General features: G+C 47.2%; 1 protein-coding gene across 1 annotated transcript in view; it reads right to left on the bottom strand.

The window, feature by feature from the left end:
• POLR3B (RNA polymerase III subunit B) overlaps nt 1-26750 on the bottom strand; it is a 1027565-nt gene that overhangs the window by 836399 nt on the left and 164416 nt on the right. Inside the window, exon 2 of the mRNA XM_086921773.1 lies at nt 21438-21470. Within this exon, the coding sequence (XP_086777899.1) occupies nt 21438-21470 (33 nt within the window). The remainder of the gene's footprint in view (nt 1-21437; nt 21471-26750) is intronic.

Raw genomic sequence — 26750 nt, 5'->3', positions numbered from 1 at the left:
TAAGGTTGTCCACTTAGTTTACTATTTTTACTACTTTTGATAATTATTATGCAAAACTGTAGTTTGAAAGATGAAAAATCTAGCACTTGATTTTGTTGTATTATCCGGAAATATCTAAATATTCTTTACTGATATACAATTGTATTGCCATTACAGAGTACATTTTTGGCATAAACCTTAAAAAAAACCTCATTTTTATGAAAGTATAGTACAAAAATAAGGTACAAGCGTAACGTTTCTGATGGGTGCACCATCTCCTTCATGTTTATAATGCATTAGCTGGGCATGTGGCAGGTTCTGGTATCAACATCAGCATCCTCAATATCTACAGACATGGGCACTCTACATCTTATAGACAAATTGCGGGATATACGACACAAAACAGTAATTTTTCCAAGTCTAATCAAGGTGCTTAAACTAAGGCACCTGAACCATCTTTTCACTAATCCAAATGTGCATTCTATTAGACTTCACATTTTAATGTGTGCATTACTGTATGCAAGTTCAGGTTATGTTTGTGCATCGTGGATGGGTTTTAATAGCCAACTCCCTAAAAGGAGATCCAGACTTGCCCACAAAAAAATAGGAAAGTGAGATATATATATTGTATGCAAATATTATATGAATGAGTGATTATTATCTGTACTTACCAAGTAGTTAGGTCATTGGTGGGTGGTGCTATGGCATAGCATATGGAAGGAAACTGTTTCTTAAAATTCAATGAACGGTGTGGAACCCAGAAACCGTATGCAACAATGAGTGATGAGGAGGTCTCCATCACACACCATTTGCACACTAAAAGTGTGTTGCATTGTGTGATTGTAGTACATTTGTTCGGTTGCTTGCTATGGGTACGTTAAGCCACACAGGCATAATCCAGAGCACCTATGACATTCACAAAACCTAAAATGGCACAGAGTTTTGACTTCACAGCATTCACAGTTTGTGTTGTGTCTTTTTTTTTAGGTCTCGTCTACTAAGCGCGCAGTAGACGTGACCTCTTGGAATTACTCCGGGCTTTTGTGGAAACTCGTGCATGTTCTGCACTGTTTCCAATGGGCACTCGTGCATGTACGGCGTTTATCTTGCGGGAGCGAGCAGGGGCACCATCTGTTTGCAATTATCGCGCTCGCTCCCACAATGTAAACGCTGTGGATGGACCGAGCCTCGAAGGAGCGCATGAAGACATCGTGCCATCTGCTTCCTCTTTCCCCTTTCTTTGTGAAACCCACAGTGCTGCTGGTGAAGCCAGTTACCCATTTGCGGTTACCCACTTTCTACTCACTTCATTGGTCCTGAGGAAGCGCCAGGGATCGTTCTGACCAGTCAGACGGCGTGAAACATGTTGACCGAAAGTTACTGAGGCACACTATGCCCCCATCATTAACACAGACCTATGAGATTTTTAACCTGGCGAGGCAACCTATATATTAAACTTAATTCACCCTGGTATCCCTTAGCTGGTTTTATCATTCACTTACTCACCCTTCTCTCAGAACCCTTTATCTCACACCCCCACTCATCATACAGCAGTACCAATAAAAGATCTCTGCCAAAGCGACCCTTTGGGGGACCCGTACGGCATGGCAGAGCCGGCCCGACGAGGAACAATGCCCGAAGATCAAGACTTGTGCTTGCCTCTAGTCTGTGGGGTTTAGACCTAGGCTCTTACTTTTCACTTCTTTTCCCTTTCTCTTTTTTGTGGGTGACGATTGCGCCAAGATTTGGAACAGTTACCCTTTGTTTGAATTGAGATTAACACAGGGAGCACAGGTACTGGACCACAATTAGCTCCTAGTCCACCCCACCTTTTTCTTGGTACTTATGAATCAATGTGCCTTTTGTGAGTGTAGACTCTCAATATGTTATCATACAAGCAATCAGTCACTCATATTTGCATTTATGCATCCATTCATCAATCCACTGACTTATCCTTTCATTCACCCTCTGACACAAACTCAACAACATGTACAAGGTAAATAAAAAGAATTTAAGTAGGAAAAAAGAAGGCATACTCACTTCTAAACACGGCAGGCATATGTTTGCAATAACAAAACACCACAGCAGGTGTCTGTCTTGCAAAGGTATTGCAAATAGTCTATCATTGCTTTAAAATTCAATCATGGCTGCCACATTTAGAACAAACATGTTGGCAATCTTGGAATGGTAACACAATGATATACTAAGGACAACAGCATTCCATAATGATCTTTTGGTTTATAGGAAGAGGCCACAAGGAATGTGTGGCACAGCAGATGAAATGAGTTGTGAGCAAGTAAAGGAACACCCCAGTCTTATTCTTGATAAAGCCTATAATTCAGAAAGTAGAACCACAAAAAGCAATGAATTGTAAATATTATCAGAATAAGCAGTACTTCATCAATAATTAGCCTTGACAATGTAAATCACAATTTCGATCCGATTTATTTAAATCATGTTAAAAACAATAAATTCATAATTAGCAATCTTTAAGTGACATTTCAATTACAAATACATCGATTGCCTAAATCACAATCCTTTTACAATTATTTTAGTCGCTGAACCGCGTGATCGCAGTTGTAAATAATCCAAAACAATTAAAAAAGAGAAAATCTTATCTAAAAACAGTCAATGCAAAAAACCAAACGTGTCAACGCGTTTCGGTGGATCTTGCTTTTATGTACCACCTTCCTCAGCCCCGTATTAAAAACATAACGATCTGTAAATAAAATTAAAACAGAAACACAAGATATCCAGTAAGTCTTTAAACATCATTTTCTTGAAGAAACATTGCATACATTGCCATGGCTTAATCATAATTATTGCTTTTTGTAGTAACACCCTCTTCGTTTGGAGAAACTTTGTAAACAATACATAGGAGATAGAAGTAGAAGAGAAGGAGGAAAAAATGAAAAGAAGCCAGGAGAAAAAGAAAAAAGAAGAAGGAAAAAGAAGAACAGAGAAATAAGAAAAAAGAAAGAAAAAAGACCCCCCTTCATTCAACCTCTTCACAGTCATTCATTCTTATATGTGGAGAATAACAATGTATTCAACCACTAAAAGTACACATCCCTATCTACAAAGAATTACCTTAGTGAGTAGTACCCTTTCCATCTCTGCAGATGCTATATGCCATTATATTAACCTCATCATCCTCTTCACATTCATTCATTTTTATAAGTGGAGAGTAAAGATTTATTCAACCAAAAAGAGTACGCATCCATAACTACAGTTAGTCACTTTAGTAATGGAGTTATGACCTTAATAATAACCCAATCATCCATTCATTTCACAATGTTTCAATTGCTCAGAGAGTAAAGTCATAACATTGGGAGCACCCACTTAAACAGGATATTATTCATCGCTATGCATTTCAAGTCCCACAGGAGAGTATAGATCTCCCCAAGTAGCAACAATGGCGCCCCGAGCACACTCGACTCGCACGGGCACCCAAGATCAATGGTACAGATTACACCAGTCATGTGATGCCGGGCCGGGCCAGAAAAGTACAAACTGGAGCACCCAAGTCATTCCAGGAGAAACCAAAGCCTCTTCGACGTCGCACGGAGCGGTCCGCCCAACCGCCATCAACCGTCACCCACGGGGCCAGTTATCCTGTAGTTGATCCGCTATGAGCCACCAAGGAGTCTCCTAAGGGAGCATGTCCGCAGTGCAGCCACCATGAAATCGCATCCACATCCGGCCGCAGCCCCTTCCCAGGGAGCCGTGACATTAATCCCACAAGGAGTGACGGGCAAAGCTGGTGGCGGCTTACAATTAAGCATTGGTCCAAAGGCAATCAGAACATCCTCACGCCATTTCCAGAATGTATTTCTTCGGCCCCTTGGGGGTATTCATTCGCCATCCCCCAGCATCCAATACACCCGACCGCCGCCACAACTAGATAGAACCCATCGAGTCGCCACTTTCTCAGGGAGCACCACCACGGCGCAGTACAGACAGGCTTCGGAGTCGCCGGCCCCCGCCAGATAGAGGATTGCGATTCGCCGGTGCCCCAACAATAAAGTAACACAGGATGCCATTCTCCCCCACCACTGGGTAGTGCATACGGCCCCCCCCAGCACGAGAAGTAACACAGTAGCATCGTGCCCCCACCGGCACCAGTGAGCCGGAACGTAAATCACAGTTCAATGTGTGCAAGCAAGCAATGTACCTCCAGGGAAACAAAGAGCAGTTCCCATTGTCCGGCTGCCGATGAAATGTGCTGGGGGGGGGGGGGAGGGGGGAGAAGCAATCAGCACAGAGGGACCGTGCATCGCGCCGGTAGCGGGCTCCAGCGGTGTCGAGGGGTATATTGGCCTCCATGACGGGAGACCGGCGTCTCACGGGTCCGTGTGGCCGCTGTTGTTGAACTGGCGGCCGGGTGCAGTGCAGCGCGAGGTCCCGCCGCTGGCATCGGGCGGGCCGCCCCGCGCGAAGGAGCACATCTCCGTCCATGGAGCGCAGATTTTCTCCGGAGTCGGACGCATCATCTCGGCGTCCCCTCCGACGCGCAGAAGCTCCGTTCTCGCACGGGGCAGGCGAGCAAATCAGGCGGTTAGGGAAGAAGGTCGGCGGAGCCGGGACGCCGTGCGGCCATCTTGGTCGCCGGCTTCTCTTTTTTAATTGTTTTGGATTATTCGCAACTGCGATAACGCGGTTAAGTGACTAAAATAATTGTAAAAGGATTGGGATTTAGGCAATCTATGTATTTGTAATTGAAATGTCACTTATAGATTGCTAATTATGAATTTATTGTTTTTTAACATTAAGATGTTTTTAGGGCAGAAGAGGGCAGACTCAAATGCTCTCTATGGAGATAGATAGATAGACATGGTTATATTTTTTATGACTTTTGTATTACAGGATCTTTGTAGACATTTAAGAAGAGATTCTAGCAAGAAATACTGCAATGCAAATCTTCTCCCTTTAGGATATGTCAGAGGCAGTAACCAACATCAAAATCATTCCATACAACGGTGCTTTGACATCTTGTGTAATTAAATACCTATATGCAGGCTTTTACAATCCACCCTTAAATGCCTGTTGATTTAAACCAATGCTTTTCACAATTAATATGTCAAGCCTAATGTATTTATTATACCTTTTAATGATGAACAGATTAGACCTATGGCAATGGAAATGATTTTTCCTAGTGAACCAATCAGCATTGTAGCTGTTAACACACCATAACCAACTGAGGACTCCAGTATTGAGCATAAGCTTTCCCACAAGAAAACCATCAGGCATACAGTCATACAACGAAATAGTCTAAAAATTACAGTTGTTCGAGCAAAATATGACCCCTCCTAGGAGGATCTAACAATGATTCTGACAATCACAAATCTTCTATACCCAAAGTTTGTTAGAGGGGTATCCAGCACCAAAATGCTGGACTACAATGACAATCTGTGAGGTTCCATGTAAAAAAATACCTGTCCATAGGTTTTAATACTGAGTTATGACAATCACCCTTAAACATTAACTTTAACAAACGCTCCCCCTTACACCTGCCCAACTATTTCGAAGACACTGCTCTGGGCCTGGCTGGGAGACACGCAGAGGAAATTTCTTAGCTTAGACCTAGAGCTCGACGAAATAACGGACGCCATTATGCAGATGAAATCTGGTCGGGCACCAGGGTCAGATGGACTGCCCATAGAGTTTTATAAAACATATGCCAGTGTGCTGGCACCGATACTGAAAGAAGTATATTATGCAGCACTGGAAGAAGGCAGCCTACCCACAACAATGCGTGAATCGCTTATAATGTCCTTATTAAAACCGGGGAAACCCTTGCATTGTTGCGATTCCTATCGACCCTTATCTCTCCTGAACAGAGATACTAAGATACTGGCCAAAGTTCTAGCAACCCGAATCAACCTGCTAATGCAACGCCTGGCGCTGCCAGACAGACAGGCTTCATCCCAACCAGAGCCACGTCACACAATCTCCGCACTTTGGCAGTGGTACTTCAGGATGTAGACCCGAAGTGTTCGGCGGTGGCGGTATTCCTAGACGCTACCAAATCGTTCAACTCCCTGGAGTGGGACTACCTTCTGGGTACGCTTGGACCTATGGGGATGCCACCAGTCTTCCTCCAATGGATCCAGTTGCTCTATACCCACCCAATGGCCTCAGTCCTCCTGAACGGTGCCAAATCCACTCCTTTCCCTGTACCTAGAGGCTGCCCCTTGTCCCCCATTTTATTCGCCCTGGCCATCAAGCCCCTAGCCGCTAAATTACGACAACACCACAATCATAGAGCGCTAATTTACCCATCTCGACAACTACTCATTTCCCTAAATGCGGACGGCATGACGCTATATGTCCACAAGCCGCAAGAGAACCTAAGCCCTATACTCGGGGAGATCACTAAATTCGGATCCATCTCTGGAGTGCAGATCAATTGGTCCAAATCTGCAGTCTTCCCCCTCACTGATAATATCCCACAGCATCAGCTGGATTACCCACTGACAAGGGAAGATGACGAGGTGAAATATTTGGGCATCCGGATTACCAGAGACCGGGACATGCGGCTTAATTATGGCACAGCTATGGATAAAATCACGGACAATATCACTAACTGTCTGCGCCTCCCGCTCTCCATGACAGGAAGAATCTCCTTAATTAAAATGGTCATACTCCCCAAATTACTGTACCTCTTCATTAACATACCTTACCACCCCAGGCCCTTTTTTTCCCCAATCGCTTCACTTGCAACTTATTAGACTCATTTGGGTAGGGAAGCAGGCACGGCTGAAACGTAATACTTTGATGCTGCCGTACCATCAGGGAGGGTGATGTTCCTAATTTATTACTACTGCGCACTAGCGCATTTTGCCACGTACTGGTTCCACCCCCTAGCCATTCATGCCCCACTTGGCAGTGGAAGATGGCTATATGGCCCCAACACCTACGACATGCTATCTCTTCACGGCTGTGAAGCAGAGGGAGAAAGACCCCCCTACGGTGGACTGCACTTTACTGGCGTGGCAACGTATTGCTAATCGGCTGGAAATACCCATGTTGTACTTACCTAAGATATCCCTGCAGCGCGACCCGCTGTTGCAAGATACCTATGAAGGGCTTTTCCGTAAGCTGCTAGAGACACTTAACTTCCATAGATGGGCGGATCTTTACATGGAAGGTCGCTTTCGTACCAAAGAACAATTCTTTGCCTCCCATGCCCCGTCGTTTATGGATGTATTCATGTGTACCTGGCTTCAACAGAGTGTGAAGGCTGCCACCCCGACTTTCCACAGGAGCCGGAGATATTGGCTCCATTACACGTGCTATTGCAGGCAGATAACCTTCAGCACACTGTATCTCTAATATATGGTCATGCGCGCACCCCACCTACAACCACACACGCAAGAGCCAGGCGGGAATGGGAGGTTGATTTGCAGGTCACACTGACAGACGACCAGTGGGAACTTAGCTGTGCACAGACGGAGGCAGTGACTAGCAATAATAGGCTACGGCTTATTCACTTTAAATTCCTAGACCGCCTATACCACACCCCGGCTAGGCTTTACAGGTTCCGCCTTCGGGACAACGATGCGTGCATGCGATGAGGCCAGCACGGCGCAGGGTTCTTCCACTTTGCATGGAGCAGCCCCCAGGTGAGGGTTTACTGGACACACACATTTCAGGGACTCTCAACCATGCTGGGCACCCAAATTGATCCATGCCCCCTTACTGCTCTTTTGGGCCTAACTCAGGAAATTCAGACGATACACAAAAAATTCCAAGCACTGGGACTACTGTTAGCAAAGCGCCAGGTGGCATGCCAATGGGGGAGAGGCAGAGCCCCGAAATTTGAGGACTTGATTCACGACATGTCCACATGGCAGGATCATTTGCAGAATTCCGATGACACGCTTCCTCATAAGTCGCGTCCTAAAGATATTTGGGGTCCACTCACAGAGTATCAACTAGCGCAGACGGCAACCGAGGAAGGGGGGGGGAGAAGTCGCCGGAAACAGGGCCGAGTTCCCAAACTTCACAAGAACACTCTGGAGGGGAAAGAGACAGTATAGCACAACACTGAAACGGGCGGATGAGGGAATATGTTTGGTCGAGAGCATCAAGCTGCCTTTTTTAGGGAGGCGGGAAGGGGGAGGGGGCTGGAGAACTGTTCAATAAGTATAACGATGTGTTTCGAAGAACAGAGATGCCGTTAACCAAGATGTACTGCTTCGTGGTGCCTGGGACAGTGCTGGAAATTGATGTGACCCGAAGATGGACAATTTAGGTTACAAGTTCTTTGCCAAGAATTGACTTGAGGGATGTACAGGGTGGGGCGGAGTTTGGGTTGTATACATAGCACTGTGCGATACTGATCTCCAAAAGTCAATGCATATACTAGCATTGGAAAATGCATCTCCCTTTTTTATTTGCAATGCATTGTACCATTGAGCATATAATCAATAAAGGTTTTTGAAACTCAAAAAAAAAGAAAAAAATGTAACAAACGCTTTTCGCAATCAATTTGTCAGGCCTGCTGCCTTTATCATAACTTTTCATTATAAACAATAAAGCTTATAACCTTTATCATAGACTTGTCACCTTACCCAACTCGGAACTATTGACCTGTATTAGTTCATCAGCATTCCCACAAGGCAACTATCAGGAATACTGTACCAAAATTACAAATGTGTACAAAAAAAAAGTTGTCAAAATAATACACAGTCCCTAACGGGCATAATTATTTAGGTCCATTGAGGTCTGCAGTGTTGTAAATGATACTACAGTGTGTATGCCTTTTTCTGGCCTGGACGCAATAAATTTCAATGAAACTTGTTCTGACGCGGGGCAGGAGAGGAGGTGTCCGGAGGCAGATAAACCTGGTGCAGTGAGGGGCAGTAGGGCCATCACCTGCGCTGCCATCGAAGCGAGTCCCACCATCCTGTGGCACGGCCCCCTGGCGAAGACGGCGCCTGCTCCGGGAAGTGTGCCTCCTATCTCCAACCTGCGCCGCCGAGGAGCTGGTGAGGCTCGGACGTCTGGGTGGCGGCTTTGGAGCCGAAAATAGGCGATTGCGCACGACCGACTTGGCGAGTAACTGCGGATGCCTACAGCACAACAGCTGGTGATGGGCCGGCTAAGGGACAATTCACAAAACAGGCAGCAAAAAGCTGATGGACTTGGGGTCTCTCACGGACACCAGAGCGGCTCTATGGAGCCGGAGGCGGCGACCCTTGCAGCTAAAATGGACTCAGTGTTGGCAGCGGTGGAACGCATTGGCACTACACTGGAACTAACAAAAGTGTCGCTGGAGGCCCGGATCGACAAAGTCACATCCGACTTCACTCTTCTTCATGCCGACCACCGTAAGCTGGCGGAGTCGGTTGCCACGCAAAATCAGTCGCCTCAAGAACGAATAGTTTCTTACCTGTCGGTGTAGTTTTGCAGCTTAATGATCTTTCTGGATTCACTATGCTGTGCATATTCCGCGGTCTTGTGGTTGGGTCCGGATTCGTAGTCTTTTCTTTGTTTTTTTTTTTATTTTATTTTTCGTCGCCCAGGTGGGCGTCGGCGTCACCCCTTCTTGGGTGTATTTCCAGTGACGTCGGCATGCTTCCTGCGGAAGCTCCTACCCTTGGGCGCCATCTTCGGATTCTTTTTTCCGTGTTTCTCTCGTCTCCGAAGTGATGGCAATGTTCTATGTAGGTGAAGTTATTAACCGCTTTGTACATAAAGGTCTTTCTACTTCTTTTTTTTTTTTTTTTTGACCACCTCTTTCCTCTCCAGCCTCATCTTTCTGGCGGAGGTGGGTGGGTTCGCTAGTGAATCCAGAAAGATCATCAAGCTGCAAAACTACACAGACAGGTAAAAAAACTATTCGTTTTGCAGCGTGAATCTTTCTGGATTCACTATGCTGTGCATAGATTTTGTAACGGTTTCTCATTTTTGTGGCAGCTGGGTGGAAGATGAGCTTTGGTTTTTGAAAATGTGCTGGAGCACCCTTTGTCCGACCTGTGCTTCTTTGTTCATCTGAACATCCACGCAGTAGTGCTTCGTGAATGTGTGCACCGAAGCCCATATTGCCGCCAGGCATATGTCTTGTATGGGTGTATTAGCCAGGAAGGCTATTGTAGCACCTTTTTTCCTAGTGGAGTGGGCACGTGGCCCCTCTGCTAGTTCTTGCCCTGCCCGTTTGTGGCAGAGTTGGATTGTTTGCGCGATCCATCGTGCAATAGTGTTCTTGGTTACAGCCTTTCCCATTAAACTGTTGGCGAATGACACGAAGAACTGCTTTGTCTTCCTGTGTCCCTTTGTCCTCTCGATATAGTGCATGACCGCCCTTCTGGCGTCTAAGGTGTGTAGGGCTCGCTCTGCGCTATTTGTTGGTTTTTGGAAAAAACTCGGTATCTGTATGGACTGGTTCATGTGGAATTTGGACACCACCTTTGGAAAGAAGTGTGGGTCAGTCCTCCTCACAACCCTGTCATTGTGTATTTGTATGTATGGTTCCTGCAGCGTTAGCGCTTGAAGCTCGCTCACTCGGTGTAAGGACGTTATTGCAACCAAGAAAGCTGTCTTCATGGTCAGCATTTCTAGTGATGCCTTGTGGAGTGGTTCAAAGGGCTCCTTCATGAGTTCCGTCAGGACTATGTTCAAGTTCCATGCCGGTGGCGGCACCCTCTTGGGTGGCGCGATCCTCTTCGATCCTTCCAGGAATCTCTTCACAACCTGTGACGTGAAGAAACTCCTGCCCATCTCACCCCTTGTATAGGCGACTATCGCTGCCAGGTGGACTCTTAAGGAGGACGAGCTGAGTTTTTTCTCCAGTAAGTGCGTGAGGTATTTAAGCACTGTGGAGTCCCTCTTCATTTTATTGTGAAGTTTTTCCTTCCTGCAGCATATTGTGAATCTCTTCCACTTTGCCCCGTAGCACTTCCGTGTGCTGGGCCTTCGTGCCTCCCGAAGGACCCTGAGGGTGCCCTCTGGCAGCCTCAAGTGTGCGAATTCTATGTCTTCAGGAGTCACGCTACTAGGCTCAGGCTCTCTGGCTCTGGGTGCAGTACTTCTCCGTTGTGCATGGAGAGCAGGTCCTTTCTTCTTCCGAATCTGTGGGGTGCACTCTGTGCCATCTCCATGATCTGCGAGTACCATGTCTGTCTGGCCCACTGTGGTGCGACCAGTATCAGGGTCATGTTGCTCGCTCTGCACTTGCTCAGTACTCTGTGTATCAGTGGTATCGGGGGGAAAAGCGTAAACAAATGTCCCGCACCAATCTATCCATAGGGCATTCCCAAGGGACCCCTCTTCGGGTTGTCTGGATGCGAAGCTTTGGCATTTGGCATTCTGGCGTGTTGCAAACAGGTCCACTGATGGCGTTCCCCACTTGTTGAACAACCACTTCGTCTCCTGAGCATTGAGCTCCCACTCGTGGGATGCCGATGTCTGTCTGCTGAGCCAGTCTGCCTGAATGTTCTCCTTCCCCGGTAGGTGTATGGCCAGAAGGTCTATCCTGAGGGGGATGGCCCATCTCCATATCTCCTGCGCCAGTTTCGAAAGCATTGTTGACTGTGTTCCACCCTGCTTGTTGATGTAGAACATCGCTGTGGTGTTGTCTGTCCGCAGCAGCACCCTGTGCTTGTACAGTCTTGTTTGGAAGGCTTTCAGTGCCAGGAAGATTGTTTTCAATTCTAGATAATTGATGTGCTTTGTCGCATCTGTCGGTGTCCACAGACCCCTCACTTTGAGCTCTTCCATGTGAGCGCCCCACCCCTTCAGGGATGCGTCTGTGGTGATGGTCACTGTTGGTGTTGGGGGTGTAAGAGGCTTCCCCTTTGCTATGTTCTCCATGGCCCACCATGCCATTTCCTTCTGCACTGCGTGCGTCACAACCAATAGATCCTCCCAACCTCCTAAAGCTTGTGACCATTGTTCCTGGAGCCATTCTTGGATGGGTCTTATGTGAAGTCGTACATTTGGTACCAGGTGGATGCATGATCCCATCATCCCCAAGATCTTGCTCGCAGTCCTCACTGTCCGAGCTTGTCCCTTCTGGTAGAGGTGAGTTTCCCTCACCAGGGCCCCTGCTCTCTTGTCGCTGGGGAACACCCTGCCCTGTAAGGTGTTGATCTGTGCCCCCAGGAAGATCTTTACCTGTTCCGGCTCCATTGACGATTTTTTCCAATGGATAGAGAACCCCAGGTTTATCAGCGTGCTCGTCACTGTAAGTGCGTCTTTCTTGCATTTCTTGTACGAGTTTGCTTTCACTAACCAGTCGTCCAGGTAAGGATATACGTGTATTCCTTGCCTTCGTAGGTGCGCTGCGACTGCCGCGAGGCACTTTGTGAAGACCCTTGGTGCTGACTTTAGACCGAAGGCTAGTGTTGTGAACTGGTAGTGGCTTTCTCCGACTGTGAACCTGAGCATATGTTTGTGCTTTATGTTCATTGGTATGTGCAGATAGGCGTCCTTGAGGTCTATCGTGACCATGAAGTCCCCAATCTGCAATTGCGGTAGCACCTCCTGCAGGGAGGTCATTTTGAATTTCTGTGTTCTTATGAATGTGTTCAGGAACCTGAGGTCCAGAATGGGTCTCATTGTCTCGTCAACCTTTGGCACGAGGAATACGTTGAGTATATTCCCTTGTTTCTTTCTTTGAAGGGAACCCGTTCTATGGCCTCCTTTTGTAGGAGCTCTCTTGCTTCTTCCTGAAGCCGCTGTAGCTGTTCTATTGCTAGTGGCTTTCGCTTTGGTCTCCTGCTTGTTGGTCTCCCCTCCAACTCTAAGCAGTACCCGAATTGGATGATGTTTAGTATCCATTTGTCTGATGTGATCTCTCTCCATTCCTGGAGGTAGAGTCTTCATCTTCCACCCACTGGTGTTTTGTGGTGGTAGTTGTCCATTGTGTCCTGACCCCTTTGTACGTGCTGCCCCCTGGGATCCTTTCTGTTGGCGGGCGCACGGATGTTTCTGAAGTCATTTAGAGGCGGGCTGCTGGCCCTCTCTTTTATGCTGTCCTCGTCCATTTCCTCTCCCTCGAAAGGACTGGCCCCTTGACTGGTACTGCCAGGACTGCTTCTGTTGACCCTGTTGCCCCTGCGAGTCCGCATGGTGCGTCTGTTGGAAAGCCTGGTGTGAAGTTTCCTGGCTGGTTTCCACCTCTTCCGCCGGGCCTCCGTGACTGGGTGCCCTTCTTGTTGCCTCTGAACTGCAAAGCCCCCATGGATCGTGCAGTTTCATTGTCTTTCTTAAGCTGACTGAGTTTGTCATCAACTGTTGCCCTGAACAGCGTCTCGCCGTTGAACGGAGTGTTCAAGATGCTGTGTTGCACCTCAGGCTTGAAGCCCGAGATTCTGAGCCATCCGTGTCTTCTTTCCGTGACACCCATCATCATGAGCCTGCTGGAGGTGTCTGCTCCATCCAGGGCCGTCTTGAGGCAACAATTTGCCGCATTCTTCCCGTCTTCCACCAGTTTCTCTGCCTTCTGCCTGGCCTCCTGGGGTAGGTATTTCACGAGCTTTCCTAGCTCCTCCATGATCTGGTACATGTGCCTGTTTATGAGGGCATTGGAATTAGCCATGCGCCATTGGGTCGCGGCATTCCGTTCGATCCTTCTGCCCACTAAGTCCATCCTTTTGCTCTCCTTATCAGGAGGTGGTCCAGAAGTAGTGGCCACGTTGGCCCTCTTCCTTGCTGTGGCCGTGATGATGGAGTCGGCTGAGACCACGCCTCGAATGTAGGCCGGGTCCTTTGATGAATGTTTATACTTCTTTTCCGTTCTGGGAGTGACTGCCTTGCATGTTGCGGGCTCCCTGAATGCCTCCATCCCCTGCGCCAAGACGCTGTCGAGCATCGGTAGATACTGGCTCCTTGTTTGCGTGGGGAGTAATGTCTCGAAGAGAAAGTCTGCTTTCTGCTTCTCCTCGCTTGAGCTTGAAAGCTGCTGCCGCAGACCTTATCACCGAGTTGTAAGCCCCGATGTCGTCCGGCGGCGATGGTCTCGAGGGGTATGTGTCGACCGCCTCTTCCGGGCTCTCGGTGTCGACGTCCAGGTAATCCTCCTCCTGCGGGTCAGAGGTGGCCGACTCGGCGTCCAACCTGCTGTCCTCTTCCTCCTCATAGCTGTAAGCTTCGTAGGGGTTCTCGTCCTCTTACTGGTCGTCGACCATTTCGGCGCCAGGCTCATGTTCCTCGACATGTTCGTCTTCCTCCTCGACCAGTTCTAGCATGGGTGACTTGGTCTTGTGGGGAATCGTGAAGGCTCTCATCTTGGGGTCGAACTCTTTCTTCCGCTGCAAGATGTTTTCCATTTCGGCTTATAGTCGCCGTTTTTTCTTTTCCATCTCGGCCGCGTTGTCCGCGCCGGATTGTTCGGCCACCCTCTTCGGCGCCTGGCTCGGCTGTGAGAGTTTCGGCGTCGAGGACTTGGACGTCGAACTGGGTTTCGGGTCCCTGTACGGCGTCGAGCCTTTCGGGTATTTCTCCCTCGACGTCGATCGGTCCTTTTCGGGGACGATCTTTGACGACAGCTCTCGGCGCCAGGGACTCCTTCTCAGAGGATCCGGTGGGCCTGAGGGTAGCCGCGGACGCCAGGTGTCTCTGCGTCGGCGCTTTCGGGGTCTTGCCCTCGTTTTTTCAAAACTCAGAGTCTCTTGTGCTCTTGGGGAACGATGAGTCTCCTACCTTATCAGAAGTCTTCGTGTAATCGGTCCTCTTCCTCCGAGGAAATCCCCAGCTCGTACAGCGATGGCTTCGGGGCTTTTCCTTGGAGGGTGGCGTGCGCTACCCTCTGGCTCTTCCTCACACGAAGGGTCTTCGAGGCGAAGGCAAAGCAGGCGTTGCAGTCCTCGCTTCTGTGGTCTACCAGTAAGCAAAGGTTGCACACCGGGTGTTGGTCTTTCTACGCGAACTTGTGGTGGCAGTTAGGGCAGAACTTGAACGGCGTGTTGTCCATCATCGAGTGTTTAGGCTTCCTGGCCACGCGGACGTCGACGATCGTCGAAGTCCTCGATGATTTCTCCTTCCTTTCGCTGGTCAGTGTTCTGCGAAGTCTTTCGTAGTCTTCTTCTTTCGATATCTTCTTCAATTTCAATCTTTTCCTAGTACTTTCTCTAAAAATGTCTGGAGCCCAACGGGAACGATCCAGACCCGACCGCGGAAAATAGAATCTGAAGATGGCGCCCTTCCGCAGGAAGCATGCCGACGTCACCGGAAATACACCCAAGAAGGGGTGACGCCGACGCCGACGCCGACGCCGACGCCGACGCCCACCTGGGCGACGAAAAAAAAAAAAACCCAAAGAAAAGACTACGAATCCGGACCCAACCACAAGACCGCGGAATATGCACAGCATAGTGAATCCAGAAAGATTCACGCTGCAAAACTGCGCCCCGTGGTACAAAATCACACTTCAGCGTTCCAGGACATCATTGACAGGGTTCATGTGCTTGAAGACCGCATAGAGAATGCAGAAGGGCGCTCCCGGCGCAACAATGTCCGTGTGGTTGGCCTCCTGCAGGGGGAGGAGCAGAGTAGCCTGGAGCAGTACGCTGAGACTTGGCTACGAGAACTCTTACCCCCGGGGTGCTGTCTCCGCACTTCGAAGTCGAGAGGGCGCACAGCAGCCTCGACCGGGATGTAGTGCTCCGTGAAACCAGGAAACCGGGTGACCTTACGGTGGGAAATAGCCGGGTGATGTTTTTTCCAGACTATATGGCAGCAGTTCAGAGGCGGAGGAGCACATACATGGCGGTGAAAAGACAACTGAAAGAACTCGAGCTGCCCTATTCTTTGTTGTTCCCCTCTAGCCTTCGTGTGGTCTCGAAGGAGGGTGCCCCGTTTTTTGATGCCCCATCGGATGTTTGGGACTGGCTGGAGGAGACTGGGCAATGGACAGGAACAAGACCTGCAGGCCCGGAATACGGTCCTTGGCCCAGCTGCCCAGCCCGGAGAAGATGAGACCGGAAAGACAGGAGGCGCTTGAGATGGTGCCAACCCTTGGGGCAACGAACAGTCCTGTCCAAATGGATTCCCAGAGACGTAGCGACCCGGGAGCGAGTGGCTTGTCGTCCCCGTCTACTGTGATATCCAAAGCGAAGACTTGAACATGCCCGAAGTAACACCCCAGACGGCTGATCAGCTCATGTGACCCCAACGGTGGAGTGCGGCGGCTCCGCAGGGCCCATGCCCCTGAACATTCCACATTCCGTATCTTTCTAAGCATGTTTGCGTGCGCGCTGTTGCATTCTGTTATGTATCAAGTGCGTCTGTTGTGCCATTTGTTAAAATGTGGTTTAACACTTGAGGCTTGATTTGCTGCACTGCGATCCAGAAGCGCTGCGCAGATGATGTACCGGTGGGCTCTCCCGGTAGCGACCTGCACCGCCCCTGCGCGATTAACCAGTCTGTATCTCACCATACACCTCTTGAGAATCTGGGAGGTCCGTGATAGGGGCATAGTGTAGATTGGTCGCTGACGTTATACGAACCCCAACAGCTACTTCGCTGGACTAATACTTCACTGATGGTGGTTCACCATGAGGTTTAACGTATGCCCCTTTGGGGACTCGCCCCACTAGTTGCACTGTTTTTAGTTGTTTCTATGTTTCAGTTGCGGCACACTGATACCCCTCCTCTGGATGGTTCCTCTAGCCCCCCCCCCCCCCCCGGAAGGCCCCCCCTGGCCCCGCACGGGCGCGGCGCATCCGGACACATGACGCACATTAACATAATACCTTGGAATATCCCTGGCATGCACACCCCTTCGAGACGCTACTCAGTCTTTTCCTATCTGCAGCGACATGCGGTTGGGATTGCCCTCCTACAGGAGACCCATATGACTCAAGCAGAACTTGATAAACTCCGTAGGCGTTGGAGGGGGCAAATTTATGGCACAGTCTTTTCAGCGCATGCGTGTGGCACATTGGTATGGGTGAGAGCGGGCGTCCCCTTCATCTGCAAGGAAACAAAGGTGGATAAGGAGGGCAGGTATTCTCTGGTTCGGGGGCGGCTGAATGGTCAGGAAGTCCTTTTGGGATCCCTTTATGCCCCAAATGCAGACCAACCCTCCTTTTAACGCAATTGAACCAAGTCCTTTACCCATATGCTGGCCTCCCCTGGCTGCTCGGCGGGGATTTTAATATGGTGCTGGACGTGCACCTAGGTCGCTCTTTCCCCCCCCTTTAAGCTTCAGCGGTGGTGTCCAAAGCGCAGGCGTTCCAGAACTGGCTATCGCACTAGGGTATACATGACCTCTGGCCAGTTCTGCATCCGTTAGATAAGGTCATGGTAGAATGGGACGCGCATAAAGTTGCTATCCGAGGACACTGCATGGGGGCCACGTGGAATATACGCAAAACGCTTTCCGCTTCCCTGACGCAACTGAAGGCTGACTTCCTACAGTACTAGCGGGAGAGGGGGGAGGTGTGCATAAGCGCACACAGAGATCTCCGTGCTCGGAACGCGGTCATTTTGGAGAGGTTAAGGTGCCATAACTATGCGGCGCATACGGCCAGAACGCACGCTAGGGCGGATAGAGCGGACCGGCTTCTGGTCTGCTTGATACAGCTGGAGGGGCGGGGCGCCCCGATAGGAGCTCTGCACGGCCGAGGGAGAGATGGTGTACAGGCATCGCGAAATACACCACGCCCTAATCGGCCATTATACACAGTTATATAAGGCCCGCGGTACCGGACCCCGACAGGTGCTGGAAGGGTTCCTGGACTCTGTTCTTTTGCCTGTGGCCTCTGAGGAGCAGAAGGACGCAGTGGGTGCCCCCCTCACACTGGAAGAGGTGGGCGAAGCGATTCAACTATGGCATCCGGGAAAACACCGGGCCAGATGGCCTGCCTGCCGAATACTATAAAGCAAACGAGGAAATCCTCGTGCCCTTGCTTCTCGAGATGTATACTACAGCAATAGAGGAGGGCTCGCTACCTCCCTCCATGCGCGAGACGTACCTGGAATCCTTGCCTAAGCCGGACAGGGACCCCACAATTCTGGGTTCCTATAGGCCACTGGTGATGCTCAACGTGGACTATAAAGTATTCGCTAAGATTCTTGCGGAACGACTGGCACAGATGATCCCCTACTTAATACACTCAGACCAAAACGGGTTTGTGCCGGCGAGATCCACGTCCTTAAACCGTAGGAGATACTTCAGGGTGGCGGCTGAGGCAGCACGGGAGTGGCCTAGGGCAGGGTGCCTGATATTGGATTTGGAGAAGGCGTTGGACTGCCTGGAGTGTGGTTACCTGTCGACAGTATTAACGCGCTACGAGCTCGACATGGAATTCCTGCATATGGTCGACCTCCTTTACAGAAACCCGGTAGTTCATGTGCGGCTAGGCCCTTATGTCTCAGAGGCGGTGGCGGTGAGCCGGGGCACCAGACAGCAATGCCCCCAGTCCCGCTACTGTTTGCGTTGGGTATCGAGCCCTTGGCTGCGGCCCAGAGGCAGACCCTTGGCGATTGGATTCTGTTGGGTGATGCAACCCACCAGGTATCGCTTTATGCGGATGACCTGTTGGTTTTTGTAAGGGATGTGGGATGCATACCGGAACAGCTAGCCCAGTTGCTGCGTAAGTTCGCGGATGTCTCGGGACTCCGAGTGAATGCGGTCAAATCCTGCCTTTATGCATTCAACGAAGAGACAGAGGATCCGGGGTATCACCTTGACGGCACCCGAATTCAGTGGAAAGCTGACACTTTTAGGTAACTGGGGATACAGATATACCGCCGGCCGTCTGACCTGTTTTACGGGAACCTTGGGAAAGCGGTTGCGACGCTCCGGTCTCAGATGCGCTTTTGGTTCACACTTCCACTGACGGCCACGGGGAGGGTGGCCCTTGCTAAAATTGTCATGCTCCCCCGACTCCTGTACTATTTTGTTAATCTGCCTTTATTTATACCGGCTTCTTTCTTTTCTATGCTCAACCGGATGTTGGGGGATTTTTTCTGGGGCGCATCCAGGCACAGGCTAGCAAGGGCGAAGCTATTTCTGCCGACAGACAAGGGTGGGCTGTCCGCCCCCAGCTTCGAGCACTACTATTTGGCCGCGCAGCTACAGTGTGTCGCCCGCTGGTTAGCAAACAGGGGTAGAGATGATACAGCCGCAACAATGCCGCCATACTCCCTAGAACGCATAACTAAGCTTTTCCACCCACAGTAGCGTATAAGTGTTACCGAAGGACCTTGTTCCTCACGCGTAGCGTGACTCCATACGCGCTTACCATACCCTTGGAGGGTTCCCCGGGGGGTGAGGGAGTGCTCACATGCTCCATGCTCGCAGAGTGGCGGGAAGCTGGCGTCCAAACGCTTGGCGATCTCTTCCGGGACGGGGCGCTTGCGACATACGAGAAGCTGGTAACAGAGGAGGGGCTACCCCCAGGGGGGTGGGGGGAGGGTTACTGCATTGCTCATTGATAGCAAAGCTGACTGCGAGATGGGGCGATATAAAGACGGAGCCTGTGCAACACTTAACCATGCAGTATCTTAATGTCATGGGAAGGGGTAGGCACCTGGTTCGCTGGTTTGCTGCATCGCTGCGGACACACACAGCGACTAGTTTAGCCCCTCTCAGGGATAATTGGCAGCGAGACTTGGGAAGGCCGCTCTCCGATAAAGAGTGGGAGAGAGTCCTTAAAAGTCCGGTGCACATTCCCAGAAACATGCGATTTCGCCAGATACAACTCTACATTGTCCATAGAGCCTACCTCACACCTGAGCTAATTAACAACATTTTTGGCGTTCAAACCCGTCCTGCCCCAGATCTAATGAGGAAGGAGCGGGACTCCTCCAGTCCCTATGGAGCTGCCCCATACTAGGCACTTACCGGAGTGCAATCAGGGAGTTGCTCTGGAAATGCACAGGTCGCACCATACCCTTTTCATTAGCCCGAGTACATCTTGCACCATTTCAGGAGGACACCCAAGGATAAGGTATCGTCCCGTTTCCTGGACTTGGGGCTGGTGGTGGAGAAGCACCTCCTCGCAAGGCGGTGGAAGCGCGCTATTCCCCAAATGCACGGGCTTGGACCTCTTCCCTCCAGGCATGGGCTCGGGCTGAGTGGACCGCTATACGGCGGGAGGAAACACTGGGGCTTTGAAAGGAACCTATAGCGAGCGCTGGGAACACATGCTTAATGCCCTATGCCGCCGGATGGAGAGGGAGATGCGGGCGGCATAGAGGACCTGGAGGGCTCATACTCTCGCGCCTGGACTACGCTAATGCCCTTTACATTGGCTCTCCTGGATTTCTCTTGGGGAAATTACAGGTTGTGCAGAACGCAGTGGTCAGGCTCCTCTTTGACATCCCGAGGAGACTAAGTGTCCGCAAGCAACTGAGTGATCTTCACTGGCTCCCGGTTGTTCAGCGAGTACGCTTTAAAGCCCTGGTCCTGGCACATAAAGCTCTACATGGCCCCTGCCCCTCCTACCTGAGTGCTAGGTTTGCTTATTACTTCCCGACATGTCATCTGCGCTCTGCTGCGCAAAGGCGGCTGGTAATCCCTAGGTTTAGAAGAGCCCACCTGGGAGGTCAGTCCCTGGCGGTGAGAGCATCCACCATGTGGAATGCCCTGCCGGATACGCTAAGACATACAAAAGAACTTATCACCTTTAAAAAACTTCTGAAAACATATCTGCTTAAACAAGTGGTGTAGCCGCCCCAGTCTGCTCGGTCACTGTTTTCCCAAACGCGCTAGGACACTTGAGTAGCAGTGCGCGATACAAATCCATACATAACATAACATAACACATAATTGTCTGGTAACAACGCTGCTCTTGAACCTGACCATAAAAAGATTAAGCTTGGAAAGCCTCAGTAAAGGAGTTCTAGTAGCATCTTTTAATAGTAGTGAATAGAAATGTGCTACAACTGCTGTATAAACCTTTTGCTCACAAGTAAATTAATTAGACTGAGGTCCACTGTGCATAGAGTTTCTACCAATGCACTGTTCTAGCATGTGTGGCTGGGCTTGTAATCAGTTTTAGACAATTAGCAAATTTTTCATTCCTCATTAAAAAAAATGAACTGTCAAAAGAAACAGTTATATTCACAAACAAATAGTGACTCGATAACCATAATTCTGGATCATGGTCAGTAAGACAGTCCAACATCAGCAGGTATTTATGTTCTATTTGAGTCCTTAGTAGGAAAACCCTTCAACGGATGACCAATGTATAAGAGGAGAGAAAATAAGACGGCTACACAATAAAATTACATGTTTTTGGAAAATTCAATAGGGATCCCCAAAAATGAGTTGACGATTAATGATTATCTCAAAGGAGCTCTCCCGGTCAATTTAACCTCAAGTAATCACACTATAAAAGCAAAAGAACAAATCTAAACAACAAAGTTTTGGATGGACAGGTGCTTACTAAAACTTCATGTTATGTTTAGCATCAAACAAAAGTTATATTTTTGGAAAAGTTAAGTAGCTCAATAATTATTTAAAAAAAATGTTAGAATCTATTAGTTCATCATTACAGTACCTTTAGAAAGGCTGGTAGAAGCTTCCATTTTTCCTGTTGATAAAAGAAATAAAAAACATTAATATTACTCTTCGTTCTAGAGAAAAGTTGGACTTATAAATGGCTGCCTTTCTTTAAAATATTATCTTATCTACCAAAACATTCACTATTGGACTTTGTAGAACAATACTGGTATTCATCATCTCGATGTTAGAATAAAAACAAGTGCAAAACTGATTCGAATGTAAACACCTACTTCTAAACTTCTCGTTATAAACGGTTTCTTAATTGTCTCACGTGCAAAATGGACTTGTATTTATAGTGAGGACATTCATGAGCATGCCATATGCCGGACAGCTTATTTATCTCAATCTTCACCCTACATCTGAATCCGTGCTTTGCGTAAAGGCTTTTGTACATTTTAAATGGCGCACCCGCTTCAAGATAGAACACAAAATTAATATTAGCATAGGAATTGTTTCTACTAACAGGTTGCAGTAATTAACCCAGAGGGTAAGTTATATTTTAATATTCTCACTTGGTGCTACACCTTTTGATCTCCACTAAACAAGTCGAGTAATAAATCCCTGTGTCTTCAGTATGATGTTTTGCAACAAATCCAGTAACTATGGTTTTCACAATATTTTAGCCATCCAAAAGGGCCATCAAATTGAGCATGTGCCCGCTTAACCGTTTTAACTTAGGTGCATAATGACCTTAATCTAGCCCTAGATACCTCTCCATTCACCAATTTCTAATATTGTTTGGTATGATCTCTCCATTTAGGTGTGTCACATTTTTACTAGGCTCGATGAGACATCAACAATTCAAACGAGGACTAAACAAGCTTGACAAAATATTACACACAAACTTAAAGAACTGATATCCCTAAACCAAGCTTCAAGATACTTACTAAAATAATAGCCCATTGTTGTATGTTTTGGTTTACACGCACTATATCACACGCGCCAACACTGAGAATCAAATGAAATTCATTTTGTTTCACACAGGAATGTAATTAAAAAAGGTAATAAGAGAGTAAATGGAACTTACTATAGATGTGGTTCAAAGTTTCACTTAGGTAATTTTTTAATTGTCCTGCTCAAGGGAAACGATGTAACAATTGTAAGAAAATTGGGCATTTTTATAATGTTTCTCATGCTAACAAAACATGAGTTAAATTCAGTCAACTTGATGTTGAGAATGATATTTTATCTGAAGCCATTAGTAATGTATCTGTATCATCTGTAAAAATTAATGCATTAGGGGATTCTGAGAAAACGTGGGAGAGTCCCATATGTGATTTGAAAATAGGTACAATTGATTTAGATGTTATGGCAGATTCAGGGTATCCCATTACAATTTTAGCTGAGAAGACCTTTTATAAATTTTGGTCAGAAAAGTCATTAAAATCTACTACCATCAACCCGAAAGCTTTTGGTGAATATGACATAATAATGAGGGGATACTTAGATTACAGCATTTTATTTAAAGGGAGAAATATTTTCACAAAGGTTTATGTTGCAGTTAATGGACGTGATATTTTAGGATGGCAGGATCAAGCGAAATTAGCTATCATATTAAGATCTGGGCATGATGAACCACTCACACTTGGTGATATGCCTATTTTAGCACTTCATGAGACTAATAATGATAATGATTTGACCAAAAGATTACAAGCTAAATTCCCTTTAGTGTTCTCCAGTAAAATTGGTGTTATTAAAAATTTTATGCGGTCCCAGTCATACAAAAAGCTAGACCATTGCCTCTTTCAGCCAAAGAAGATCTTAAAAAACTTCTTGATGACATGTGTTCTCAGGGCATTATCAAACAATTTGAGTCCTCAGAATAGATTTCAGCTGCTGTTGTCGCACAAAAAAGTTCTGGGGATATACGCTTGTGTGCTGATCTGGGAGTTCTAAATCTTAACATCCATGTCGACTGTCATCCCCTTCCAAGAATTCAGGGTATGCTAGCCAAATTAGGGGGTAGTAAGTATTTTTCGATGACCGATTTACGCTCTGCGTATCATCAAATACCTTTAACTGAAAAGTCAAAACATCTTACGACATTTGTTACACCTTTTGGTGTATATAGGTATAAGCGTATGCCATTCGGATTGGCAACCGCTGCCCTTGTTTTTCAATGTATAATGGATCACATTTTTGGGACGTTCAAGCCTTTCAGGATGATATTTTACTTCATACAGATAGTTTGAGTCAACATATTACATTGTTAGAGGATGTCATAAGCAAACTAGATTCTAATGGCCTACCCGTAGTAGAGCAATTGGGTGTCGAAAGTCATCGACAATCTGGAAAAAGAAATCACACAAATTCAACAAAACTTGGATAAGAAAATTCCAAAGAAGAATTGGGAAAAGCTTTGGAGGATATCAACATCCAATTGGATAAATACACAAAGGAAATTAACGACATAAAGATCAGAAAAAACAAACGTGATACTATGGACTACAAATTAGGGTAGGTCTATAGTTGGGCTGAGGTCTACGCTCAACGTAGACAACAAAGACCTTACAACAATCCCTCATCAGATGAGGGGAGTTCAACCGATGGATCAACATCTCAAAAAGGGGGCACATCATATGGAAGACCCCCCAGAAACGTTCCACCATCCAGAACCACCGAAAACGTTTCTCAAACCACCGCTTCATCATCTGGTGTCTCTTTTTTAGAGAAAGGCCCGTCATCGTCGTCGAACCCGGAGGAGCAGAAGCCACAAAAGAACCAGTCACATCCATAGCCCAGGCAACCAGGAGCAAAAAACCTTAGTCATCAATATTTATAAAGTGACTTTAACCAATTCCCAAATGACCACACTTGAATGAGGTACATCATTTGTTCCCACCTATAACGTCACTGAATTGGAAACCGGAGTGAGTCTGTACAAATTCATGCGGAATCTGAGACTACGCCACTTCTTCACCAACGTCAGGCCTCCCACGGGTCCTCCCTTGGTACACACATGCAAAGATTTGAGAAGCAAAAGCACCTTTAAGGCTCCTGTCAGCCACAAGATCTTTGATTCATACGAAACCATCACCATGAATGCCATAAAGGATTGTTTCAGAAAACCAGCCCCTAAAAGCAACAACTTCAACCGCAGGGAGCCAGAGGGTTGAATCAAATTTCTCGCAATCGAAATATTGTCTGCTGCAAAGCCGGTAAGGGGGGAGCACTGGTTATTTTGGACAGTGACTACTATCAAAAGTGCGTGACTGAGCACGTGCACGATGTCAATCTGTACATGAAGTTAACACAAGATACGACTGACACTTTTTCCATAATTTTGAAAATCCTCTTGGATAAAGCCGTAACGATGGGAACCATCACTGAAAAAGACCGTAAATACTTAACTCAACCACATCCTAAAGGTCCCAGCATACTCATGCTACCGAAGATTCACAAAAATGTGTACCAGCCTCCATTTCGTCCTATCGTATCTACCAAGAATTCTATACACGAACCAACTGGGAAATTTATTGATCTGTATCTTCAAACCATTGTCAAAAGCATGTCAACGTATGTACGTGACACCACTGATTTTTTAAATCGACTTCAACAAGTGACCTTGGAACCCAATACCATATACACTCTGGTTACTATCGATGTATGTGCTTTGTTCACATCAATAACCCACAACAGAGGCATTGAAGCAATCGAATCCTTCCTGTTGACTCATCCCCATCGATGATGACTTGAAAGTTCTACTACTAGAGTTGATACAATTTACACTTTATCACAGCTACTTTTCTTGGAACAACGACTACTACTTACAGCTAGTTGGTACCTCAATGGGTAATTGCGCAGCGCCCAGCTACACCAACCTCTTTATACACCGCATGGAACTGAATCACATCTTGAACAACAACAAATGGACCAAAAACATCCGCACGATGTGGCGGTATATCGATGATGTTTTTTTAATTTGGATTGGTCAACCAGAGGAAATTGCAGAGTTTCTTTCTCACATCAACAATCTAGATGACCACATGCAAGTTACCCACACTGTAAGTTCCACGAGTTTACCTTTCTTGGATGTTCAAGTTACTTTGCAGGACAACAAACTAGTGACTGACTTGTTCGTAAAAGCAACAGACAGAAACCATGCTTTATTTTTCACCAGTTCTCATCCTACATCTCTGAAGAGACACTTACCTTACTCTCAGTTACTAAGGGCCAAAAGAATTTGTTCTGATTCTGAATCCTATGAAATCTCTGAGAAAAAGAACCTTCAGAAATATAGAGACGGGAAACATCCTGAATCTACTTTACAAACAGCCAAAGCACGTATTTCGTCTAAGAATCGTCAGGATCTTTTGACCCCACACATTGAACAAACCAGTAACCAGAGACCGGTTTTTGTGTCGAAATACTCCACCAAAAGCACGGCCATTAACAACATCATTTTGAGAAACTGGGATATGATCCAATATGAAACTGACTTGCAGGGCATTTTTAACTATAGACCACTCTTTGCATACCAAAGATCTAGAAACATCAAAAACATTTTGGAGTCTCAACCCACCGAACCATCTACCTGTTTCAGGGCACTAGACCGTGTCAAAACTGTAGTCACTGTCACAATATCATCAAAGGAAACACTGTGAGTCATCCATCATCTGGTAAAACCATCAAACTCATGACCAATGCCACATGTGACTCCAAAAATGTGGTTTATCTACTCAAATGCCCATGCGGACTTCCTTACGTAGGGAAAACTGAGAGAAAAATCAAAGTTTGTTTGACCGAACATAAGAGTACCATAAGGATCAAGACCACGAAAGCACCCCATTTGCAGCCCACTTTACCGCATGCCACCACAATGTCAGCCAACTACGGTTCCTTGTCTTGGACATTGTACCATGAAAAGAAGATGCAGACTCCTGGTAAGTTAGAGCCTCTTTATTATTGACCAGTCCCGTCAACTCCTAGGCAGCAACTGCCAGAGCCCCCACATTCCATGTTCCACGCAGGGAACATGGATGTAGGAAGATTCCATGCAGACACAAAGAAAGGACCCAACACACCTCCCTTCTTATAACAAGAAAAGAAAAGAAAACAATGAAAGAAATAAAGGGGAAACTAAATGAGAAAATATCATAACAACAATGAAGAATCAAAGTAACCCTTACTGCAAAACACAAGGGAAATAGAATAAACATTGGACAAGAAATGCAAATAACAATACATGCATATTAATACATGGCATAATCACAAAACTTAGTCGGCATAGATCTCATCCTCAAAGAAAATCTTCTCTGAGCAGAAGAGGATGACTGACCACTCCCAATTGAAGGAATGACCTTAGAAG

The sequence above is a fragment of the Lissotriton vulgaris genome, chromosome 1_1, assembly GCF_964263255.1.
Source record: "Lissotriton vulgaris chromosome 1_1, aLisVul1.2, whole genome shotgun sequence".
NCBI classification, from domain to species: Eukaryota; Metazoa; Chordata; class Amphibia; order Caudata; family Salamandridae; genus Lissotriton; species Lissotriton vulgaris.
Note: the sequence above shows the minus strand (reverse complement) of the source record. Positions and strands in the feature narration are given on the sequence as shown.